We start from the raw sequence: 26,790 nt of genomic DNA on the forward strand, positions 1-26,790 counted from the left end.
TGTATTGCTGGGTTGAGCAAGGTTATAAACCCGTCACAGACCGGTGGTTTAGTTAACCAAGTCTCCTGGAGACAGATGACTTGGCAGGAATCTAAATATGGAACAGGGCGATCAAACAGGCGAGAGTGGCCTCCTGTGTTCCACGAGCACAGGGTCCAGGTGTGTATTTTCGGCGAGATTGGTGGTTATAAATGATCGATTTCATCATGGGTTTGCAATGATGAATAATCCTCATAGTCTTGCCAAAATGGTGTCTCGGAACGGGTAACCATCTGAGCAGCCAATTTTCGTTCTGATTCTTGGGAGTTCTTTTTTGCCGTTGTTCTCGACACTCTGCCTTGGTTTCCCCATCTTGAATTATGAGAACGGAAACTATTTGAGATATAGGTCCCCTTTGCTTCTCGTGACGTGAGGGGATCGTTTGGTGATTGTGAACATACAAATCCCAACAATAGTATTGAAGGATTCATCTGCAGGACGCGATTCATTGTGTGTTGAGAATATAATTCAATCTGGATGTTATTTAATTCGTCGTCGTTCAAGAAGAATACTGTCTTGACTTCATGGGATTTAATGCATTTCAGTTCTGGGATCGCATTAAGCACTATTAAGAGATTTGTCCTGTTGCGAATGATGGACTTGGTTCTATGATCAGCTCCACTGATTTGTAACATGTGCGTCGTTTTTTTCAGCCACGGGTCCACAAACTGGGGGAGGTCATTTCGAATGGGAGTGGCCATGGATTGAGCAGCCCGCTCCCGTAGAGGAGAATTGGTATAAGGGGATTTGATGGTTGCCTCTGTCTCAGTACTCTCGGAATTTGTGGTTCTAAATGGCTCCTCAATAGATCCCGATAGCTCAGATGAGAAATTCAACGGGAGATCAGAAATGTTTGATATATAACCTAGATAGGAAGGTGAATCTGATATGCTTTCGGACGAGAGCATTATTCTGTCTGGGTTTTCATCTGGATCATTACATATTCATCCAATATTAGGAGTACCGATTCACTTGATGTTATTGTCGCCAGACTCTCAGCAGGGTCTGTATGTATGGTTAAATCAATGAGGTTTTCTATTTGTATGTCTGATGAGCTTGATGTAGGTTGGGTGTCAGCTTCTACATGTGCAGGCAAGTTGCAAGGCAATATTTTAAGATTTTTTTCTTTTCTTTTGTTTATTCTGCCTTTTTTGGCAGAAATGATTTGACCGGGCTCTGTACTCTGCGTTATGTTGCATAGAAAGGCTTGCGAGCCTGTTTGCTTATTACTCAATATTTATTTATTTTTAGGTTTGGTTAGTTGTTTGGGTGGACAGGTTTCTGTGCATGATTTTTTAGTTGTAAATAAGGGAAAGGTGGGCACATCCTTTAAGTTTGGATTAATTTCAGGCAAGAGGATGCTGGCTGGGCATCGAACTGAGGCAATCGGAAGGTTTATTGGGAGGTCCAGGTTCCGCGTAGTTTTTGCCGTGATGGGGGCATCTTGATGTGTCAGATTCTCTGATATTATAGGCATGGGGGCTTAGATGGAAGGAGGGGATGTGCCTTCATGAGTGTTATCATTGTGGTCGATAAAAGGGTTTTTTCCGCTCTGTTGGCCACTGCGATATCAAATAGTCTTGTTTGCCATTGATGGGATGACTCGGCTTCTCGGTCCAGTTGTTTTTCTATTGTTGTGATGAAAGTTTCCAAATGTATCTGTTTGGTATGGATTAATGCCAAAAGGGTAGCTAGATATTATGTTATTTTATGTAAACTTGATAAAGCGCACATACACCCAAAGGCATCTTGGCGCTAGTTACTGAGGAGAATAAAAATCCAGAGAGGCCAACAGCACCATAAAAAAGAAGGGATGGCCTAAAACAAAGTGGTTTTCAGCAACCAAAGGAAGGTAAGGTGGTCTTCAGCTGCCCGGAGAGCAATAGGCAACTTGTTCCAGGCTTTAGCAGCCACCACCGAGAAGGCACGGCCTCCCATACGTGACAGACGATAGCGGGGGGCAGTGAGAAGACACGCAGACTGAGAGCGCACGAGAGGGAGTGTAGTGGACAAACTTTGTTTGGAGATACTCAGCACCCACGCCATAAAAGGCACGATGCACCAGACATAGTGATTTAAACAAGATCCGGCTGGCCACAGGAAGCCAGTGTAGTTTCTTAAGCAGAGGAGAAATGTGGGATCCAAAGGGAGGGCGAACTATGGAGCGAACGGCGGCATTTTGTAGCAGTTGAAGCCTTTGGATCAAATAGCAAGGCTGGGCCAGATAGAGAGAGTTGCAGTAATCAAGCGTGCTGAGGACCAGGGCTGCCACTACTGGTGCCTGGCATTCAGCAGGAATAAAGGGCAGTACTTTCTGCGGAGTTTAAAATGCCCGGCACTACAGACACTAGTCACCTGATTGTCAAGAGACAGAGAGGCAGAGATTTTGACACCGAGGTTGCGGACCGATTGAACCGGAAGAGGAAGAGGGCCAAGGCTCGATGGCCAGAAATGCGAGGTCCAAAAGAGAAGGGGAGACAAAGTACCCACAACCAGGACCTCCGTTTTACTGCCATTCAATTTTAGCCAATTAGTCATCATCCAGTGCCCCAGATCCTCCAAACAGTTCCTGAGACGAGCAGCAGTCTCAGTTTGAGTAAGATCCAGGCGGACGAGAATCTGTGTGTCGTCCGCATAAGAATAGTAGCGGAAACCATGTGAGTGAATAAGAAACAGAAGGGATATAATATAAATGTTAAAAAGAATAGGAGAGAGTGCAGAACCCTGAGGGACACCACAAAGAAGTGTAGCCAACTTAAAGCGGAAAGGAGGAAGAGAAATAGACTGAGAGCGATCAGACAGAAACGATGTGAACCAATCAAGGACCCGATCAGAAAGACCAGCGTTGAAAAGGCGAGGGAGCAAGATGGAATGATCGACGGTGTCGAAAGCAGCCGACAAATCCAAGAGTAGGACTGCTCCGACACCACCCTTATCCACCAAGCATACCAAGTTATCAAGTACCGAGTTCAAGATAGAATCAGTACCCCTCCTGGGGCGGAAACCAGACTGAAAAGGATCGAAGAAATGAGAAGACTCAAGAAAGTTAGAAAGAAGAGGAGAACCCACGCCTCCATCAACTTCAAAAGAAAAGGAAGAAGTGAGATAGGGCGATAATTAGATAAAACATCTGGATCAAGAGACGGCTTCTTAAGAAGGGGGACAACCAAGGCGTGCTTAAGAGAGGGAGGAATAAGCCCGGTGGAGAAGGAAGTATTCACAGCAGTAGTAATATGCTCAATGAGGTCAGCAGATACCTCCTTTAAAAGAATAAGAGGTATAGCATTGTTAGGAGAGGCAGACTTTAGTTTACAAATAGCTGACAGTACGTCAGAGTTAGAGAACTGCGGAAACGAAGACCAGGAAGCAGTTGGAGAAGGGGAGGAAATGTCAATTTTAGGGGCTGCGAGCGACGGCAAGCCAGCCTTTATGTGGTCGCGAATAGTAGAGATCTTTTCAAGAATGAAATCAGAAAGAGAATCACACAGGCCTTGCGAAGGAGAGACAGAGGCCTTGCCAGTCTCAGGGGAAGAGAGAGACTGGACAAGATCAAAGAGGGCTTTAGGTTTATTAAGCGCTGATTGAACTTTCTGGCTATAGTAGAGCTTTTTAGCAGTGATCAGAGGCTTATGATAGGCTGAGAGGGAGCTGCGAAATAAGTTCTTAGCAGAGGGGGGGTAATCAAGACGCCATTTTCTCTCTGCCTGACGGCAGTCAGTGCAGTTAAAGTGCTAGGAGATCATCAGTAAACCAAGGTTCGGGGGTACGAGTTCTGGGTTTACAAAGTTTAATAGGAGCGAGCAAGTCAGCCGAGGCTAAAAAGGAGGCTTCAAGCTTAGTTAGAGAGCAGTCCACAGCATTGCCAGAATTAGCAAGCAGAGCAGAGGTCAGATCAAGGCTGGATACTTTCAACCAGCTGCGTTTAAAAACAGGAGGTTTAACAGGACGAGAGAGAGGAGCCTGAAAAAGGTAAGAAAAAGCTATCAGAAAATGGTCAGCCCAGAGCGTACGACTGACGGAGATAGAGGAAAGAGCAGCTATAGGGGCAAAAACGAAATCAAGGGTATTACCACGGATGTGGGTAGGTTCAGAGATCAGCTGGGGAAAACCCATGTCCTGCATAGAGGATAAGAAGTGAGTAGCTGGACAGATAGAGGCAGTGTTCACAGGGAGATTGAAGTCACCAGTAATAAGAAGACCAGGATGTTTTGCTTGAATCTCAAGCACAAAATAATGGAATTGTTCACAGAATTGGGTATCGTACCCAGGTGGGCGATAGACCAACAAGATAAGCAGGGTGCACACAGGGGAAACCAGAATGCGACATAGACAGCATTCCATTTTAAGATTGTGATCAGGAATAGAATAGGAGGCTCTGAATTTAGTTTTGAAAATAAGGGCTATACCACCACCAGGGTGATCTGAGGGACGGTCAACGTGTATTATATCATATTCAGAAGGCAGGGCCTGAACAATAGCAGGTCCAGAAGACTCTGTAAACCATGTTTCAGTTAATAACAATAGGTCAAATTGGTAGTTGGAAATAAGATCATGGCACTCCAGTGCATGAGCCGGCAGCGAGCGAGTATTAAGCAAGGCACAGCGGATTGCCGCCGTGGAATTGTTTTTAGACATGGTAGATACACCTTTGAAGCCCATAGGCCAACGGGTCTTTATAGGTGCAAGAGCGAGCAACAGATCACGATCATAAGGGAGAGGGTGCAACGTTACATGGGCAGAGGCATCCTGTGACGTCCGTGCACGGACGGGCGCAGACGGGCTTGCCTTTAGCGCGCCTTCGGCACGCAAGCGGCATGCCCACTGCGCCCGCTCACTGCACGGGCGAGTGCCACAGCACATATAAACAGGAAGCACAGCTGACAGTGAGGCGAGCAACGCCCACTGCAAGAAATAAAAAGAGGACTGGCCGCTAGCCGACAGAGCCCAGAGTGCTTATTGAAATGCTCAAAGTAGCACTAAGTAAAAACATGAATTTGCACTTTTTAACACGTGGTAGAAGTTGCTTTCAAATAAAACACAATGATTAGCAGCAGTAATTAAAAAACACAATAGTCCCCCCAGTAACGTAAGAAGGCTTAAGGAAGTCTGAAAAGACAACCTCACCTCACCTCACATTAGATCTTTAATGTTCTCGTTAGAAGTCTCGTAAAGTATACAAAAAGGGGCCATCGTTTGAATTGTGATTGCCATGGGTGTGTTTGGGAGCTCGACCATACTGGTGGGGATCCTTTGGTGATATTGGTTGTCCGATGTATCACATTGACAATTGTTGGTGGGGTTTGCCTTGTTTTCTGCTAATGTCTTTCTCTGTTTATTCTCATGCTCTAAGGAAGTGGGGGGGGGGTGGTCTGCATTTTCCTTAGCCTCTCAGTGTTTCATGGCTATTTTTTCCCTCTCAGTATTCTCTTGTGCGATCCCACAGGTAATTGAGTCTTCGTGTTGTTCTAATTTGAGCTGTTTTATTGTAGGGTCTGCGGGCTTAACCGCTGGCTGCATCTGCTCGTCGTCATTTGGTGAAAAATATTGAAGGGCGCCAAGTTAGGTTGGTGTTGATGTAACTGGTAGGTTATTACGTCGCTTCGGCTCTGGGGGTCCAAAATGTTCTCTTCTTCTTTCAAGGTTTGTCATGAGTGATTCAATTTCTGTGATGTCCAGGGATAATCGAGCCATTCTGAAATTGGTTTGCGGGGCTGTTTTTTGCTTTGAAAGTTGCTGCTAGCTTTTTGTAGAGTAAGATTTAAGCCATCTTAATTTTGCTTGTTTTGCTTTTTCTTTTTTTGACGATTCCAGATGGAGATTCTCGTCAAGTCGAGGACTTTTCAGGTTTATGACTTTGACCGGTTTTTGCTTCATATTCCCGAGGGGAATAGTTTCAACCTGTAGGACCTGAGTGAGGGTTGTTATGATGGATGGGTCTAAGATCTGGAGTTACATTTCCTTGTGCGTTGATGTCTTTTGTTAGGTTCTTTTGAGAGCCACTCATTTTGTGAGAGGTCTCACATGGGGTCTTCGGAGACCGGTGGCAAATTCCCAGGGGAGGGTTCTCAGGGTTAGTCGCAGGCTCTTCAAAGGTGATATCGTTATCCCAGGTGGCAAATGGTTGGTTCAGGGCAGGATTTTGAAAAGTCTCAGGGGGGTGGGGGGTTTACCAAGTGTGACAGGGTCGTGGCATCCATACCGGTAGAGGTTAGTTGGTCTTGATCATCCTTTCTAGGTGGAAGATTTTCTGGGTCAGTGTTTCTCGGGCGAAGGATGCACTTTCGAGGGGAGTAATGGATTTAGGAAGAAGGGAGTTGGAGGTTAGAGGCTTCGATTCTTGAGTAGATGCCTTCCTTTTTGAAGTGGCTGATGAAGTAGCCAAGGTACTTAGATCATTATTTGTGCAAGGGTGATCGGTGGGGGGGATGGAATTTTCTTTAGAGTTCTCACTTTTTCCAAGTGGCTTACAGAAGATTTGTGCTATGGATGGTTACTGCAGGCAATCATGGGCAGAAAGGGGTTTGCTTTGTTCGCGTTTCTCCCGTTGTTTAGTTCTGGGCCCAGAGTTTGTTGCAGAAGATGTTTCGGGTCCAGCAAAAGACATATTAGGTCTGGAGGTCATCTGGTCAAACCTTGATCAGAATCAAAGGGGAAGAAGTTCCTATGTTTGTTTAGTTTTGATTATTTTTTTGGGGACAAGTCGGGGTAGCTGTTGTATCTAAGGAGTGTACAATATTAGCCAGCCAAGTGAGCTCGGGGAAGTTCGTTATGTATAGTCTTCGAATTGCACAGCTCGGAGAAGTTTGTTATGTGTAGTCTTCGAATTGCTCAGGGCGGAGGGTCGCTTCCTCACAGTCTCCTGTACTCAGAGATTCAGCGTGCACCAGTGGACTGGTGGTTTAAGTCCAACCTTGCATAGGTCACAGGGTGCAAGGATCAGTAGATAATGCGTCAGACAGGATCAAAGGGGCAGCGCCCCCGTAGTCTCCTAGTCCCGACGTAAAACAACAATATACTCTTAGCAATCAGAGTCTAAACTTGAAAGTAGCTGGTAATGAGTTTCTTTAAAGTCCTCACACCGACGTGGCATGGCACAGCGGGCTCAGCAGGAACACGGAAACACACTTCGCACACCGCGTGCTCCACGTGTGTTGGGCTATTTGAGCTCTGCTTCCTGCTTCCTGCCGGTCCAATAGTGGCAATAGAAAGTGGACTGGCGTGAATCCTCCGCTCTCAGCAACAGGGAAACACACTTCGCACACCCTATTGGTATACGTTACAAAGGGGTTCGTTTATTTTCAAGGCATTTGAAATATAAATGAACATACTGGTCTGAAATGTGATTCTGAGCTATGAATTTTGGATCCCCCCTTAAAAGCTAGAGATGCATTTTGTGCGTTATGTTCATAGTGCTGGTCAAAACATTTTTGGTAGAAAATGAAACCCTTTTTCTTGAAGAGACAATTAGGAACAATGCATATCTCACTCAGGTTAGACAGTTAAATAGGAAAAATAGTTTTATTAATGGGTTACACAGAACCAAACAGTCTCTCCTAGCATGGACCTTCAATATGATGACAGTGCAGAAGTGGCGGATGCAGCCTCAAAGTAAAGCTATGATGTGGAGGTTTCAGTTGTCAATTTGAACATATAAAACAGGTTTATGTATTGGAGAACAGAGCTTGCTTTCCAAATCTGGGACCGCAGGCAGAGGGTCAGGTTCCAGGTGGAGCGGATAAAAGAAATGGCATGAAACACTGATTCTGCCACTTTTTAAGATCTCCCTCATTTAGGCGCATTTGTCAATCAGTGTTGTGGAGTGGGGAGAAAATAACATGTCTGGCTCCATTTCCCACTCTTGCTGACAAATCCATGTTCCTTACAGCCAGCATGGATGGATTTTCATCTTGGTGGTAATGCTATGGAAACCTAGGGAATCTCCCTGAAATTCCCACCTGGTAAAAACAGTATCACCCCATTATTTCACGGCCGAAAATACCACGGCCGAAAATGCATAATTTCGAAATGTGTATTTTAACACATTCATGTGCGGGGTGGGCTAGGTTAATAAATATTTTAAGAGGATTATGGGGTCTGGGGGTATCTACGCCTGCATATTAATGCACTGAAATGTACAGGAAAAAAAATAATTTAGTATTCTTGTCTGCAGGATTTTATTTTCGAAAAAATCACATAGATCCGTAAAAACAGTCAGATTGCATAGGAATCCAATGTAAGTGCCAGTTGCAATCCTTCATTTCAGGAGAAATTTACACATTTCCACCGACTTAGTGGAAAAATGAACAGTGAATGCGCTATTGCCTATGTTTTGGTTCTTACTTTTCCATTACGTGGTGGAAATGAGGAAAATTGCACTGCGGGGACATTTTGCACTCACGTCCAAACATACTGCTGGTGATAAATAAGGTGGATTTGTATCCTGAAAAACCACCTATTTTGACCTGCACCTCAATGAGCCAAAGTATTGGGGTGAAAATGTGGACATCGCTGATGCCCCCCCCCCATCAATTTCCCTATGTAATGCATACAAAAGTCTATATTGACCTTTTGTTGCATTGAATAAATGTACAGTAGTAGAAGGGAACGCTATTGTATATTATCCATTTCCACCTTCAGTTTGAAGATTGAAATGGACATTGAAAACAGTACACAAACATGAATTCAAAGTTTACCACTTATGTCCGCTGTACTCTAGGAATAGTGCGTATTTGCACAATTATCACCAGTTAAGGTGATATTTACCACCACCAGTATTTCTGCAAAACGTCTGCCCAACTTGTAATCATGCCCAAAAAGCTAAAGCAAGTTTGAAGAATGATATTTGCATGTGAGTATCTTAAAGATGTCCCAAGCACTGCCAAATATGCCCCAGTATTACGTTGGTTTTGTGAATCCGATAAAAGGCAGGTCAACAATGCACACGTTTGTGAATCAGGCCTTATGAATACCTCTAAGAAACTGATTTCAGAGCATTAACTTTACACAATATTAGAGTATTTACCCAACAACACAGCGTGGACACAACTTGTAGATCGCAGCAAGCACCAAGCAAGGCTAGAGTTGAATCAGACAGCTCTGTGAAAAACAAAAGAAAAACAGATTGTTATGCGCTTAAAAGCATCAGGATACTCTTGTCATTGTTAGACATCACTCCTCTCCACATTCAGATTGTTCGTTCCATAGAATATCAAGTGTTATGCAAACAACTGTGAAATTAAATAGTTCTAATAGTTTCTAAACTGTGAAGACATATCATTATGTTGACAAAATAAAATATGTCTACTTCAGCCACTTTAAGATATTTGAAAAATCTGTGAATTTTGGTCACTGTAATTTTGATATACATTTCAAATATGTGTACAGCATACAGGGTCAGGTCAGCTGGATCCTTAACATGTATTTATTAGGTGCTGACATTATTTTGCTCACTCACAAATTATGATTTTCCTTTCAGAAACGAATTATTTATTTAGCAAAGTGAAATTCCGGAACACCTAGTATTTCAGTAATTTAAACATCTTTACATTTTTATTAAGGACAAGTAAGATTGTCTGTGAGGATGGTGAAATTAAACTTCACACTTCAGTTCCCCAACAATAAAATCCTTCAGCTACGCACCGACATGAAGACATACCATTTTTTGCCACTCTGTATTTCTTCTGCATAGGAAATTTCATTGTTTGTTACAATTAGAAATATCTATGTTTAAAAACCTTTACGGTGCTTATGCTATGCATACTCTGCCATATAGGTTGCATAATAACCACTGGAAATTAGGAGTAAAAAGGCGTGTTTCTGACATACAATCCACACTCTATGTACGTCGGTACCCACAATGCCCCCTAAAGCCTACACCTTTAGATTGTTTATTTTCCGTGTTCTTCTAGTTATGTGGCAAAAGAGGAGACTGATGTGTGGTGCGCTACGCTGCTGGTCTGCGTACCCAATTCCCGGGAGGCCGTGTGGGCGTATATGATTCTAATGAGATAAAAACACCAGTGTAGATTCACAGGCTGTGCATAGATCATCGAGCATTGTTATTTTGGAGGTCGGTGTGTTGGTGGTAAGGTGGCAAACCGATTGCGTAGTATTGCCTGTCCCACCTGAGTTTCTGTAATGGTCTGAGTATCTAAACAGTAATTCTGCTTAAGTGTGTGTATTGAGCTCCATGTGGCTGCTTTACACATTGCAACAAGTGGAACGTGCGCTAAAAAAGTCAAAGTGGCTCAAGTTCCATGTGTTGAGTGTGACTTTAGAACAGATGGCCAGAATGTTTGTGCTAATGTGTACACTCTTGCATAGTGTGCAATCAATCATTACTTGTGTTTGAGATTGGATTATCTTCCTGGCCTGGTGCAAAGGAAATGAAAATTCCTTTGTCTCATAGTTTTGTTTGATCTGTCCAAATAATATAACACTGCCCTTCTAACATCCTGGGTGTGTAGTGTGTTTTCATCTGTAAACTGGTTCCTAGGCATATAATGGACTGATGGACATGGAACATTGAAATGCATTTTGGTGAGAATATAGGATGTAGTCTCAAAATCACCTTATGCTTGTAAATTGCAACAAATCATTTGTCTATTGCTTTCAGCTCGCTCACTTGCCTGAAAAGTGATAGCCACTGGAAACGCTATCTTGTATGTGAGATATTTGGTGCAAACATTAACCTGTGAAGAACCACATTGAGATCCTACGTAGCAGCTGGGTTTACAACTGGTGGGTATAGTCTTTGTATCACTTCCTTAAAAGCTTTTGTCACTGGAACCTTCTACCATGAATTTTTGTTTTGTGAAATACTGTGAGCTGCCAGTGCCACTAGGTGGACCTTCAATGAGTTAAAGACTAGTCCTGAATCGAGGACATATATATGTAAGTGACTATGTTAGTGGGTGTGTATTCTATTGGATTCATGGTTTGTTTAGTGCACTAGAGCACGCATCTTTTACATTTGATAAAGTAGCACTTGTTTGCATTTGGTTTGAATGACTCCTGTAGAATGTCAATACACCTAGGTGGTAGTTGTAAATGTCAAAACCTTTTGACCTCAGAAGCCAAGCTGCCAAATTCATAGTTTCTGGTAGCGGATATGTTTCCAGCTGGGATTGTTGTGTAAGCAGGTTGTACATTGCTGTGAGCTTGATTGGCAGTTGGACTGCCATCATTAGTAGTTGTCAGTACCACACCAGTTTGGCCCATGTCAGGGCTATTCATTTTAGTTTCATCCTTGCTTCTTTTAGCTTGTGAACTACCCAGCGTAGCAGATGTGTGTCGAGGGAAAATGTATGGAAATATCCCTGAGCAATTCATCCATAGTACCTTGGCCATTGACCCTGGTTGTGGACCTGGAGGCAACATTTTGGCATTTTGCATTTGTATTTGCAGTGACTAGATCTATAGTTGTCCTTCCCCACTTGTGTAAGATCTGTTTGAGTACTTCACTGTCTAACCCCATCCGTGCGCTTGTAGGAATTGTCTCCTTAAACTGTCCGCTATGCAGTTGTCTAGTCCCAGTGCATGCTAGTTCAGGAGATGTATCCCTGTCGGAATGCACCAGTATCATATGTGTTGTGTTACATATGAGAGGGCTAGAGAGTATGCTCCCCCTGGTTTATTTATGTAAAACATTGTGGTGGCATTGTCTGTTCTGATGAGAATGCTTTTGTATGCTGGTTATGTGCTTAAAGCATGGAGAAGCAGGTCTAGATGTATTCCCTGATGTTTTTCCTCAGTGAAGGTTTTCATTCTAACATGACTGCTGAGATATTGTTTCTTGGATATTTGGAGAACAAGAATTACTGGAGCTTTTGCTGTGATTACGGCTATGACCTTTTCTGTCATCCATCGCCTTCGAGTGTAGCATATGATGGGCCTTATTTTTCTGGATGAAATGTGGCAAATGTAATATTGTTTCATCCAAGCCCAATGGGCAGGTTTTTTTTTGCTCATTATCCAAATGGTATGCTGCAGTTAATGTGGTTATGACCACAGCCTCATACAAGGCTAATGGGCAAGCACACTTTGCACATTATTTAAATGGCATTTTCAGGGTAATTCATAGAATTTCGCTGAAAAGTGTCGCAAGCGGCTGGCGCAGAGTGTCCGCGTGCGATTGACTGCGCCAGGCACGTGCGCTAAAACCGATTTCCGCGCACAGCGTATTCATGGATTTCATGCTCCCAAACCAGCCGTGGCGCAGAGTATCGCAGCGACCCTGCAGCAGCGCCAGTAACGCCCCCAAGAACGCCCTCGCGCAAGGAAAAGCCATCAAAATCGCTAAATCATCGCAAAGGGCTGCGCTAACCCTGGACCAGTTTACAGGGCTGCCAAACAAGGAACGCAAAGCGGGTAACGTGCATATCAGGGGTACGCGTGAAGTTATACACGCGATTAGCCAGGGTACGTGTATTACAGGGGTACGCGGGAAGTTATACACGCGATTAGCCAGGGTACGTGTATTACAGGGGTACGCGGGAAGTTTAACACGCGATTGGCCAGGGTACGTGTATTACAGGGGTACGCGGGAAGTTTAACACGCGATTAGGCAGGGTACGTGTATTACAGGGGTACGCAGGAAGTTTAACACGCGATTGGCCAGGGTACGTGTATTACAGGGGTATGCGGGAAGTTTAACACGCGATTAGCCAGGGTACGTGTATTACAGGGGTACGCGGGAAGTTTAACACGCGATTGGCCAGGGTACGTGTATTACAGGGGTATTCGGGAAGTTTAACACGCGATTGGCCAGGGTACGTGTATTACAGGGGTACGCGGGAAGTTTAACACGCAATTGGCCAGGGTACGTGTATTACAGGGGTACGCGGGAAGTTTAACACGCGATTGGCCAGGGTACGTGTATTACAGGGGTACGCGTGAAGTTATACACGCGATTAGCCAGGGTACGTGTATTACAGGGGTACGCGGGAAGTTTAACACGCGATTGGCCAGGGTACGTGTATTACAGGGGTACGCGGGAAGTTTAACACGCGATTAGCCAGGGTACGTGTATTACAGGGGTACGCGGGAAGTTTAACACGCGATTGGCCAGGGTACGTGTATTACAGGGGTATTCGGGAAGTTTAACACGCGATTGGCCAGGGTACGTGTATTACAGGGGTACGCGGGAAGTTTAACACGCGATTAGCCAGGGTAAGTGTATTACAGGGGTACGCGGGAAGTTTAACACGCGATTAGCCAGGGTACGTGTATTACAGGGGTATGCGGGAAGTTTAACACGCGATTGGCCAGGGTACGTGTATTACAGGGGTGCGTGGGAATCATCACACGCGATTAGGCTGGGTGGGTCCTCACAGGTGTTCCCTGTACACCCTCCACGGCCCCTGCAGGCAGCCTACAAAACAGGGGACTACCCTGCACACCTGCTCATGTCCCCCTGCACCCCCACCCCCCAGCAGTGCAGGGGCAGCCTCCACCAGGCCCCCACTCATGTCTCCCACCACCCCCACCCTCCCGCCACCAGGGGCAGCCTCCACCAGGCCCCCACCCATGTCTCCCACCACCCCCACCCCCCCGCCACCAGGGGCACTCTCCACCAAGCCCCCACCCATGTCTCCCACCACCCCCACCAGTGCAGGGGCACCCTCCACCAGGCCCCCACCCATGTCTCCCAACACCCCCACCCACCAGCACTGTGGGGCACGTGGCCAGCAGGCAGTCAGGCAGCAGCAGATGGCAGGTGGGAGCGTGCTCAGGGCTCTGGGGGGCAGTAATTTGGCCTCCTGGCCAGGAGCGTGGTCTCTCGTGTGTGAACGCGTGGACAGCCTGATAGGGAGTGAAATCCCACACGTCAGCAAAGGCCCTTAGCGCGTAAACCCGTCAACAGCATATGCGCGCCTATAGTCACCTGCACGTGCAGGAAATTGTTGCGTGACACGTCCCAGTATCAAAGCGTGTGATTGGTGAAAATGGATGTACACGTAGAAGTGACAAAGCGTGTGATTGGTGAAAATGGATCTACACGCAGAAGTGACAAAGCGTGTGAATGGTGAAAATGGATCTACACGCAGAAGTGACAAAGCGTGTGATTGGTGAAAATGGATCTACACGCAGGAGTGACAAAGCGTGTGATTGGTGAACGTACACGCCGCGTAAGTGACGCTGTACGTGTGGGCCTGTATATAAGGTACATGTAGAACACCATTTCCTTGTACGTGCTTTTCGTGGAGAGCGAGTGGGTGAATTCTGTACTTCTTGTCGTTTCACACGCGATTTACTTCACGGCGTTTCCAGTTCGTATTCCCTGTTACCTCTGACAGCTTTTTCTCTTTTTTCTCTTTTACTGGTTTACCTGGGCCTGTTCCCTCAAACAGTGTCCCCTTCTACTGTTGTCCTGTCTTCTCAGACAGCGTACACATCTTCTTTTGGCGGGGGTTTAGCCAGCCAAACGCGCTCATTCTTCACGCTCTTTTACCTGGTAGACGGTGAGTCACGCACGTATCCAACTTCTGTGCTTGCCCCGTGTGTAGCCTACCCCTTCAGAGGTCATTCTAGGCTGCGTGTGACACGCATACGTTCATTCTTGTGTTACTGGGTGCCACAGCGTAGTGCAGGTTTTTCTTACTGCACACGTGGTCTAGGAGGGGTTGCGTGCACGTCATCTCCCTTTTTTGGGCCTCCTGTGCGTTGCGTGACCCGTCATCTTTCCCCAGGGGTTACAATCAGCCGTGCTAGAGCACTAGGGTACAATTACCATCTGGTACCCAACCCCTTTGACCCCCAATTGCCCAGGACAATTGTCTACAGCCACTCCCATACGCACATTAATATCAGTGCCATGGCTGGGAGGCGAGGATTCCGTAAGGGTGGCAAAGGTGGAAGAGCCACAAGTGGTGGCCGTGGTGGATCCGGTAGGGGACGTGGTCGTAACTTGCAGGGTGAGCCTGTCCCCCCATGTGTGGAGGACCAGTCAAGGGCACCCATCATCCCCCCCCCCTCCCCCCCTCCCCCCCTCCCGTTGAGGCTGAAGTGGCTGACACCATCCATGCTCAGCCCTTGTTGGACCAGCCCATTGTGGCACCAGACCTGGCTGACTCCATGGCTGACTTCCAGGTCAGCAGGGCTACGACACGTGCGCTGGTGCACGTTGATGCCATCATGCCACGTGGATCTGGGGCAGCAAGGTCATCTGCTGCACCAAGGAGGCAGGGCGGAGTGGCTGCAGGGGCAGCTGCGGCTCCATCCACCCCAGCCCTCACACACCCAGCCAGGACAGTGTCGGTCCTAGTCCATGCTGCTGACATTCCCCCTGACACCATCACACTAGAGCCAATGCCTGCACCAACTCCCATGCTGAGTGTGCAATCCCACACTCCTGATACAGAGTCCACCAGGGCTCCTGCCCCTAGTGTCCAGAGCGGCGCAGGACACTCAGGATCACCACCACCTTCCAAGCGGAAGAGGAAGAGTGCTTGTCCGGCACAGGCTGATGCCCCAGACACGGCTACACAGTCCGGCCCGTCCAGGAAGCCCAGCTTCACGGATGACGAACTGAATGCACTTGTCGAGTATGTGTCCGGACATGACAACGAGATGGTCATTGTTGCAGGATCCAAGACCACACCTGCACAACGCCAGGCACACTGGCAGACCGTTGCGGACATCGTAAGTGCCCTTGGAATCGTGAGGCGCACAGCCAATGATTGCTATAAGCGCTGGAATGACCTAAAGCGCAGGGAAAAGAGTAAGCTGGCCTCAAGTCATGCCGCAACTCTAGTGACTGGAGGTGGGTCTCCAGTAGTAGACATGGAACTCACTCCACATGAGTCAGTCGCTGGGACCTACGTCACGGAGGAACAGATCCAGGGCGTGGGAGATCTGGCTGATTACGAGGCATTGTCCGGTGAGTGCACATGCATGTGTGTGTCATCCATGTGCATGGTGTGTGTGTGAGGGCTTCTGTTTGGGTGCCAGGTGAGAGTGTGTGCGCCTCAGTCGTATGGGTCAGCCATGTGCTTCATGCAATACTTCCTGCGCAGCTGCATTTGGCCATAGCAGTATCCCTTCTGCCAACAGTAGACATCTAGCACAACTGCACGCCAGTTGCCCTTGAAGTGTCACCTTGACACAACATATTTGCTTATTTTTCACTGTTCATTCAGTCAGTTTGTTTGCATTCCACCACTTTCACTAGGCATGTCGCTGTCCACTAGTCACATGTCTGACATGGGTATGGTAAAGTGGAGTGACTTTATTACCTGGATATCATTTGTACACACATGTCCCTGTGCAATTTGACCATTTCAGACTGGCAGCTCCAGGTGAAAAATCTGACCTGTTAGAATCAGAAAAGCTATTACATGCGGGAACTGGACTGAATGAATAGGTGCTGCCCTCCTCTCCATCTTCACTCAATAGCAATGGTACATGCCATCTGTGTGATGGCATGTGTGTTTCACCTGCCAATCACAGGCCAATGTGTGATGCCACTGCCAGGCAGCATGCAGAAAATTTGTTCATCTTCCATCTTGGTGTCATCAGTGTGTGCCATTTGCCTGCACTTCATACGCAGTGAGGGTGCATGCATGGGAGGGTTTTAGTCATGTGGGACATGTGTCAATCAAGTACTGGTTCTCTTGCTTCTCAGCCCTCAATGTGTGCCATGGTGCTAATGCCTGTTTCCATTACTTTGTTTTCATGTCTTTGCAGGGGAAGACGCACCTGATACTGCTGGGGTTGTGGAGATGGTGCAGACCCAGGAGGTGTCCCAGGGCCGACCAACCACCAGTGAGGGACGTGGTGTGGTGGTGGGGGTGAACCCACAAGTGCTGCAGGTCGTGCTCTCAAGGGGTGTCTCTGGCTGCACCTCCCCCGAGCTGTACTCAGGTGTTGATTCGGATGAGACCTACGTGCCGTCGCAGGTGAGTGTTCCAGGGAGGGATTCTGTTCTGTCTCACCCACCTGCACCAGGGTCAGTACCCTCCATGGGGATGTCAGTGTTGGCAGCTACGCCTTCGGTGGTTACGGATGCAGGGTCACACTCCGCGACATCTGATCCTGTTCCTGGGCCAGCAGATCAGAGGGGGAATGCAGTCCTGCAGCCTCAGGCAGTGCCGGCACAGCAAGGCGCAGTTCGCCTTGCCCCAGACAGGTGTGGTGCCCGCCGACGTGGTGGCCGTACGCCACCCGGCAATACCGCATGGGAGCAATCCATTTACGGTATGGCTACCCAACAGGCTGCATCATCCGAGATGATGGCTCAGGCCATGGATAGGGTGGCGACTTCCATTGTCCCCCCAGAAAGGCTGATGGAGCGACTAGAGCAGGCAACCGACTCCATCTGCCAGTCACACAGGGAGGACATGTTGGGGTCCAACAGGGACAGGCGGGCGGCACTGGCGACTCTGCAGGAGGCCATCTCCATTGAGTCCCAGGGCCACAGGGAAGCCCTGAGGCAGGAGCTCCTACACCTCAGGACGACTCTTGTTGAGCTTGAGGCTTCAACACACCAAAGGACAGAACAGCAGCTGGAGCGTCTCACCCGTACGCTCTCAGCTGAGATGCAGGCAACGAGGGCGGAGGTCCGGGCATCCCGTGAGTTGTTGCATGGGGACCTCCGCACACTCATCCTCCAGAACCAGACCTACCACACCCGCATGCTTGCAGCCATGGAGGAGCAGACTAGGGCCTTGCGTGGGCTGCCTCCCATAGTGCAACCACCTCCGGATGCAGCTGCACAGGGTGATAATAGCGACAGCAGTGATACTCCCACAATAGGGTAGCCGTGTGGGCCATGAGCCCATGGAGGTGTTTTATCTTCCCAGGATCCACGCAGGTGGGTTCTGGTGTGCATCCTGTCCTCGGACCTCCTGGGTGGCCTCCCCAACCCCCCCGGGCCCATCAATGGCCATTTTTGATTGTTTCTTATTTTTATTTTTATTTTGATTTCTTTTATTCCCAATTTTTTTGGGACGATCTGTTGGCTTCGATCTGTTGGCTTCGATCTGTTGGCTCCGATCTGTTGGCTCCGATCTGTTGGCTCCGATCTGTTGGCTTCGATGTGTTGGCTCCGATCTGTTGGCTCCGATGTGTTGGCTCCGATGTGTTGGCTCCGATGTGTTGGCTTCGATGTGTTGGCTTCCGTGGTTCCTGTGGGCATACGCTGCATTGTGGCTGGGCACATGCAGGCTTGTAATGTATTTGGTTCAGATGCTTGGGTTTGAGTCACACACACCCCTCCTGCTTCCCGTTTCCATGGGCTTGCAAAGGGTGTGCCCAAGTGACAGTGAATTACACAGTGACGTTGGACTCCCATGAGCTGTGTGGCCAGTCTGTAGTCAATACTGTGTATACATTCATAGTGCATATTGCTGTTGTGTTGTACACTGCATGTTGCATTGATGTGTAACTCTTCTTCTGTGTCTACCTCCCAATTTGCAGGTCCCTTCCTCAAGTCCACACAAGGACCTCTAGTCTGGCGATGGGGACCATGTTGGCAGCAGTGCACCTACAACTCTACATGGCGCCAACACTGCACAGTTGGTAGTGGTGGGAGTGCAGGCATTTCCAGGTGGTGAGACTACTAATATGTAACATTTTTGATGTCATGTTAATGGTACTACGTGCTCAAGTATGTTGTTGGTCCGGCATTGCTGTGAGCATTTCAGGTGTTGCAGGTTTCTAATAGTGCCACTGTACATAGTGAGAGTGATGTCATGTTGTGGGGATTACTTTGTTTACCTGCAATTAGCATGACATGGCACGGTGTGTCGTGTGGCAGTGCTGGGGTTGGGTTGGCTGACATGGCACTGTCCTCTTGTTGCATTTTGCAAGTGGGTATTCATTTTAGCTGCTTCAATGTGTAACTTCACAAAACTGCATTGGTGGTGTCTGTGTGGGTAGGGATGCACACATTGTGACACTTCCAGGTGAACAATCTCAGGCTGACATGGAATTCCCGGTTCATTCTCCACACATTCAGGATCAGTGTCAGGTTGAGTCATCATTGATTGTCAGATGGAATGTGCCAGGGCAGTGTGCACTCCACAGGGGTGTGATTTCTATGTGAAGTAATTAGCCACTAGCTGTGTACGGGCTGCCTCCCCCCGTGCCCTTTCCCCTCCCATGCGCAGCGGCTGTGCATGTGGTTGGGGATGTGGGGCCACCACCATGTCCACGGCCAGGCCCCGGCGTGTTGCAACGTTGTGCAGGACACATGCTGCCACTATGATCCTGCACACTACTGGGGGAGCGTATAACAGCTGCCCGCCAGAACGGTCAAGGGAGCGAAAGCGTGACTTCAGCACTCCGAATGTGCGCTCCACTATGCCCCTGGTTGTAATGTGGGCTGTGTTAAATCTTACCTGGGGTGGCGTGGTGGGTTCCGAATTGGCGTCATCATGTGGGGGCTGAGAGGGTAGGCACTGTCCCCTGTGGAGGTGGGGATTGGTATCATTGGTGAGGTTGTGACCTTGCTCAGTATCCAACATGCATGCATGTGCAGTGGCATACATACTCACCAAGCAGCCATGTATCGCCATGCCGCCCAGCTTCTAGGTCCCGGCTTAGGGTGGACATTCGGTAAATGAAGCTGTCGTGGGTGGAGCCGGGATAGTTGGCATATACTGAGGTGATGATTCCCTTGGCATTACATGCTACCTGCACGTTGATGGAATGCCAGTGCTTGCGGTTCCTATAGATGTGCTCAGATGCCCTGGGGGGACGTAGAGCCACATGGGTGCAGTCGATGGCACCTAGCACTTTGGGGAATCGTGCCACTGCGTAAAAATCCAGGGCGGCAGCATGCCTTTCTGCAGGTGTTCTGGGCAGGTATATGTGCCTGCGGACTGATGGGCGTGCAGTCATGATGTTCAAGACCTGGTGTAGGCAGCGTGACTGGGTGGCCTGTGACACCCCACCCACTATGGCACTTGTCCGCTGAAATGATCCAGTGGCTAAGAAGTGCAGTACATTGAGGACCTTCTCCAGGGGGCTGAGTGCTTGGGAGCACAGGGTGGGTGATGTGAGGTCATCCTCCCACTCACTCACCAGGTCCAGTATGATGTGTGGTGGAAACCTGTACCTCCCATACACCTGGTCATCAGGCATCCCGAAAAGGCTGGTTCTGGGTGTGAATATTCTGGCCCTGACTATCCTCCTCCTCCTCCTTTGGTAGCCCACTGCCACTGCTGCTAGGAACGGTATGTTCATCCTGGCGTCTGAGCTTGTTATTGTTAAAGTCCGCAATTTATGCTTAGCGCGTGTTCTAGGCGAGCGTGTGACCCGCGCACCCCTGGAATCCAGTTCCCAGTCCAATAGCGTGTGGAAATTCACACGCACCACGGGATACAGCGTGTGACCCGCGCACCCCTGGAATCCAGTTCCCAGTCCAATAGCGTGTGGAAATTCACCCGCACCACGGGATACAGCGTGTGACCCGCGCACCCCTGGAATCCAGTTCCCAGTCCAATAGCGTGTGGAAATTCACACGCACCACGGGATACAGCGTGTGACCCGCGCACCCCTGGAATCCAGTTCCCAGTCCAATAGCGTGTGGAAATTCACACGCACCACGGGATACAGCGTGTGACCCGCGCACCCCTGGAATCCAGTTCCCAGTCCAATAGCGTGCGGAAATTCACACGCACCACGTGATACAGGTTCGCTGACGTACTTGCGTGTGTAAGTGGCCGCGCACCCATTAAATACACGTACATAGGCCAATCGCGTGTATGCGCACTTTTGTCCAATTACACGCGATGACACTCTGACGTGCAGTATCTCCACGTGTGCCCCGTCATCACGTGCTGAGTGGGGAACACCCGTGCGGGTCACGTCACAGACGCGCTTACGCGCTGAGGGACTCTGGTCCAATAGAATCGCGTATGCGTGCTGACGCGCTTACGCGCTAAGGGCCTTTCCTCGGATTTCACGCTGACGTGCAGGATTTTCACGTGCCAAATCACTCCGTATCAAGCTGGCCACGCGAAAACACACGGAAGCCCACGCTCCTGCCCAGAAGGCCGAGTTACTGCCCTCCAGTGCCCCGAGCAGCCTCCCACGTGCCATCTGCTGCTGCCTGCCTGCCTGCCTGCTGCCACCGTGCCCTGCCATTTGGTGCCTGCACATCAGCCATCTGCAGGGGTCCAGTTGCTGTGTCCACCCCTGCTGGAACTGAAGACTCCCGACTGGTATTACATCGCTCCACAGCCCAGCCCCAGGACCCAGTTGCCCACCCACACCTGCCTCTGGGGTTGCCATGTCGGGCACTTCCACATCTGGCACCAGTGGCAACCCCAGGCCAGAGGGGCAGAGGGGCACCAGCTTCACTGTCACCGAAGTTGGTGTCCTGGTGGAGCATGTCCTGGGGCAGTATGATGCCCTCTTTGGATCGTCCCGCGCCAGCAAGGAAGGACGGCAGAGGATCTGGGCCGACTGTGTGGTTGCCATCAACGCGGAGGGGGTGGCAACCCGCGACGTCCTGAAGATCAAGAAGCCCCGGGAGGACTTGAGGTCCAGGACCCTTGTGAAGGCCCGGCGCCTCGTGGAGGGGGGCCGGGGCCGCATGAGTTCCATCCAGATGAGGGTCCTGGAACGCGTACGCCCAGCGCTCCACGCCCAGATCCTTGAGAGGGAGGCCCGTCTGGAGTTGAGCGGTAAGTGTCCATGCATTACTGTGTGAGACAGGGCATGTTGCGGTGTGCTGGTTCTATGATACTTGCCTGTATGTGTGCCATAGGCCATGTATGCATGTATGTGTGCAGGGACATCATGGTAATGCATGTGCGACCAGTGATGTGTGATGCACATGGTTGTTGCATGTGTTGAAATGCCGCATGGGGAGCCCTATTCAGATTTTGAACATGAGAGCATGCCAGTCTCTGTACCTGGACATGGGTGGGGGTGAGGGATGGGTGCTGATGCCAGGTACATATATGGTAGCCATGTCTGTGTGCCTGACCTGCGTGTCTGTGACTTGTGCATGCCATGGATGCATGACACATGTGTGTGACAATGCAGAGATTCAGTAAAGCAGCCAAATTACCCTTGTATCCGCTGTGTTTGGTGTGTTTGGGGCCAGATGGATGTGACTGAGGTGAAGTGTGTGCATGTGATGGGCATGAGGCATGATGCATGTGAGTTACATATCATTGAATGTTTCAAGAGTCCATTGGACATGCATGGAAATGTCCATGGCATGCACCATGCCTGTTACTGTGTGTGTTTTGCCTGGACTGACCCATGTGTTGTGGAGGGACATGATGGAAGTGTACTTTGACAGTGGTGCTCATCTGCTATTGCTTCCTGTCTAGGGGACCATTGTACAGTGCCCTGATGCTTGTGTTCTTTGTCTCCCTCTACGCAGCGGCTAGTGAAGAAGAGGGCGGAGACGGCGCTGTGGAGCAAGGCGGCGGGGATGCCCCCACGGCTGCAGCGGAAGGGGTGGGTGAGCCCCCACAGGGGCCTGCTACGGTGGGAGACGGTGAGGAGCCATCCAGGTTGGTGGTTTGCACAGAGGAGGAGGAGGCCGCCACTGGGGCACACATGGGGCCTGGTGGGGGCATCCCTGCTGGTGCAAGTGGTGCAGTCCAGGGCCAGGGGCAGGAGGCAGCACAGGTCACCGTGGAGGGGCCTGTGCATGTCGCTGTCCCTGACCCTGTGAGTGCACCACCATGCACCAGCAGGGATGCCCCGTCCCAGGCCTGTCCGCAGGTAGAGGGGATGTCCATGTCACCTGACTCCCCTCCACCTGCGGACGTGGGAACCGCTGGCCGTGCGGAGAAGGTCCTGATTGGGGTCGCGATGCGCACGGCTGTGATTCGTGATGCCGTGCGTGCTTCCTGGGAGGAGCACGCACGTCATCACGAAGTGCACCGTGCCGACGTGGCCCAATTGGGATCGGCCATGTTCGGGGGTTTCCTGCATGTGTTGGCCAATGTGGCGGCCCTCTCCTCCTCTGTGCAGGCTATCCACCAGTCGTTCTCCTTGCCGTCTTCCAGCCCAGATGCCACCAGGGCCCCCTGTGGACCTGCCCCGACCAATGCAGCCAGCTCGGTGGGGATCCCATCCCTGCCACAGTCGGGAGTCAGAGATCCAGCAGGGGTGGACACCAGAGCAACTGGACCCCAGCAGATGGAGGATGTGACGGCATCATCGGGCAGGGCACGTGCACGACGGCGTCGGTGGTTTCCATCAGCCTGGATGCCGTCGTGCTGGCACAGGCAGTTGCGTCGGAGGCAGCAGCAGGCTCAACGTGGGAGGCATCATGGCTCGGGGCCATCAACATCAGGGGTGCAGGCATCGGCCGGAGGGCAGGAGAACCCTGGAATGGGAGTGGCTTCCGTGTGGGAGAGGTTGTGCCAGCGGATAGGTGCGGAGCGGCAGCGGGCAGAGGAGGAACGGCTCACGATGGTCAGGGCGGAGGACTCCATGCGGAGGGCGCTGAGGCGGGCTGAGTGCCTCGAGGGTCTTCGCAGGGAGTTTGAGCTGGACACTGCGTTATCCCTGCGGGACCTCGGGGCCAGGGAACATGCCCGCCTCCAAGCCATTGACCAGGAGTTCGATGATGCCCTGGCCCATGACAACAACCAGTGAGCCGTCCGAATAGCCCGCTGCCTTTGTATATAGTTGTATAGTTAGGGTTAGGTTTCCTTTGTTTTTTTGATTTTTTTTTGGTTGCGATTGGACAATGCACCACTTTTTTGTATATAGTTCACTTTTTAGTTAGTAGTCAGTTAGGTTTAATTTGGTAGGGCTCATGGACCCAGGATGATCTTCTTAATTGGCTTATTTTAATTTTTCAGAATTTTTTCTTGGACATTCATCTTGTTTTGTTTGATTTGCTTTGTGTTTTTTCTTATTTGCTGTTCAATACATATTATTTTTTTAATCTTCAATGTGTCGTATCATCTCATTGCTTTCAGGCATGTCATGTTGGGTGTTTTGTCATTCACTTGCAGCCATTGTGTGTGACAGACATGTGTTAAATTGCATTATTTACATTGGGGGTGTAACATGTAATTGCCTTTGATATGTGGGTGGGTGTGATAGTTGGTTGGGCCTTTTGGCAGGGGAGGATGGGCATTACGGACATGATTGGGGAATGTTGGGACCCAGGTGCAGGGGGGCATGGATTGGACATGGGTGGGGGCCTGCTGGCAGGTCCCACACAGTGCTGGGGGGTGGGGGTGGTGGGAGACATGAGTGGGGGCCTGGTGGAGGGTGACCCTGGTGGCTGGGGGGTGGGGGTGGTGGTAGACATGAGTGGGGGCCTGGTGGAGGGTGACCCTGGTGGCTGGGGGGTGGGGGTGGTGGGAGACATGAGTTGGACATGGGTGGGGGCCTGCTGGCAGGTGCCCCACAGTGCTGGGGGGTGGGGGTGGTGGGAGACATGAGTTGGACATGGGTGGGGGCCTGCTGGCAGGTGCCCCACAGTGCTGGGGGGTGGGGGGGTGGGGGACATGAGTTGGACATGGGTGGGGGCCTGCTGGCAGGTGCCCCACAGTGCTGGGGGGTGGGGGGGTGTGGGGACATGAGTTGGACATGGGTGGGGGCCTGCTGGCAGGTGCCCCACAGTGCTGGGGGGTGGGGGGGGTGGGGGACATGAGTTGGACATGGGTGGGGGCCTTCTGGCAGGTGCCCCACAGTGCTGGGGGGTGGGGGTGGTGGGAGACATGAGTGGGGGCCTGGTGGAGGGTGACCCTGCACTGCTGGGGGGTGGGGGTGGTGGGTGACATGAGTGGGGGCCTGGTGGAGGGTGACCCTGGTGGCTGGGGGGTGGGGGTGGTGGGAGACATGAGTGGGGGCCTGGTGGAGGGTGACCCTGGTGGCTGGGGGGTGGGGGTGGTGGGAGACATGAGTTGGACATGGGTGGGGGCCTGCTGGCAGGTGCCCCACAGTGCTGGGGTGTGGGGGTGGTGGGATACATGAGTTGGACATGGGTGGGGCCTGCTGGCAGGTGCCCCACAGTGCTGGGGGGTGGGGGTGGTGGGAGACATGAGTTGGACATGGGTGGGGGCCTGCTGGCAGGTGCCCCACAGTGCTGGGGGGTGGGGGTGGTGGGAGACATGAGTGGGGGCCTGGTGGAGGGTGACCCTGGGGTGGCTGGGGGGTGGGGGTGGTGGTAGACATGAGTGGGGGCCTGGTGGAGGGTGACCCTGGTGGCTGGGGGGTGGGGGTGGTGGGAGACATGAGTTGGACATGGGTGGGGGCCTGCTGGCAGGTGCCCCACAGTGCTGGGGGGTGGGGGTGGTGGGAGACATGAGTTGGACATGGGTGGGGGCCTGCTGGCAGGTGCCCCACAGTGCTGGGGTGTGGGGGGGGGGGGTGGGAGACATGAGTTGGACATGGGTGGGGGCCTGCTGGCAGGTGCCCCACAGTGCTGGGGGGTGGGGGGGGGTGGGGGACATGAGTTGGACATGGGTGGGGGCCTGCTGGCAGGTGCCCCACAGTGCTGGGGGGTGGGGGTTCAAGGGGACATGAGTTGGTGTTCATTAGTTCAAGGAGACATGTGCCTTTGCTGGGGGGCATGCCCATGGTGGGTGGGCTGCCTGCGGGACATGACCAGGGATGCAGGGTAGTCCCCTGTGGTGTGGGCTGCCTGCAGGGGCCGTGGAGGGTGTACAGGGTACACCTGAGAGGACCCACACTGTCAAATCACATGTGGAACTTCACGCGCACCCCTGAAATACACGCGCCCAGGCTATTCGCGTGTGGAACTTGCCGCGCACCCCTGGAATACACGCGCCCAGGCTGTTCGCGTGTGGAACTTCCCCCGCACCCCTGAAATACACGCGCCTAGGCTGTTCGCGTGTGGAACTTCCAGGCTGTTCGCGTGTGGAACTTCCCCCGCACCCCTGAAATACACGCGCCCAGGCTGTTCGCGTGTGGAACTTCCCGCGCACCCCTGAAATACACGCGCCCAGGCTGTTCGCGTGTGGAACTTCCCCCGCACCCCTGAAATACACGCGCCCAGGCTATTCGCGTGTGGAACTTCCCGCGCACCCCTGAAATACACGCGCCCAGGCTGTTCGCGTGTGGAACTTCCCGCGCACCCCTGAAATACACGCGCCCAGGCTATTCGCGTGTGGAACTTCCCGCGCACCCCTGAAATACACGCGCCCAGGCTATTCGCGTGTGGAACTTCCCGCGCACCCCTGGAATACACGCGCCCAGGCTATTCGCGTGTGGAACTTCCCGCGCACCCCTGAAATACACGCGCCCAGGCTGTTCGCGTGTGGAACTTCCCCCGCACCCCTGAAATACACGCGCCCAGGCTATTCGCGTGTGGAACTTCCCGCGCACCCCTGAAATACACGCGCCCAGGCTGTTCGCGTGTGGAACTTCACGCGAACCCCCGATATACACGTAGCCCGCTCCCCCAGACCCGATCGCGTGTGAAATTTCACGCGAACCCCTGTGATGCACGTACCCTGCTGAAATCGCGTGTTAGACTTCCCGCGCACCCCGGTATACACGCACACGTATTTTTTGTCAGCGGGTGTCCGTGTTTGTGGGTACCCCTTTGCACGTCTTTTTTCCTGGAGGGCCACAGTATGGGACATTCATCATGGCAGTATATAGGTGCGATTTGTTGGTGCACCTTTTGGCGCACATTTCTTACAGCCGCAGAGACGCTACCCCCTGCTTTCTTGTGGCGGTCGTGTTTGTGCCTGTGCGCTGGTTTGAGCGTGCGCTTTTTTCCCCTATTCTATTCCATGAATACGTGTTGTAGGCGAGCGTGTGGGCGTTCCGCGCACTTGTGCCCTGTACTTC

At 50.9% G+C, this 26,790-nt stretch overlaps 1 protein-coding gene across 2 annotated transcripts in view; it reads right to left on the bottom strand.

The window, feature by feature from the left end:
- The window catches only part of GSDME (gasdermin E), a 941,072-nt gene that overhangs the window by 170,333 nt on the left and 743,949 nt on the right, over positions 1-26,790 (bottom strand). For both annotated transcript variants that reach the window (XM_069648197.1, XM_069648198.1), the window contains exon 9: positions 9,062-9,135. In XM_069648197.1, coding sequence (XP_069504298.1) covers positions 9,062-9,135 — 74 coding nt within the window. The remainder of the gene's footprint in view (positions 1-9,061; positions 9,136-26,790) is intronic.

This window comes from Ambystoma mexicanum, chromosome 2q (assembly GCF_040938575.1).
Source record: "Ambystoma mexicanum isolate Mex_15411 chromosome 2q, UKY_AmexF1_1, whole genome shotgun sequence".
In the NCBI taxonomy this organism is placed as follows: domain Eukaryota; kingdom Metazoa; phylum Chordata; class Amphibia; order Caudata; family Ambystomatidae; genus Ambystoma; species Ambystoma mexicanum.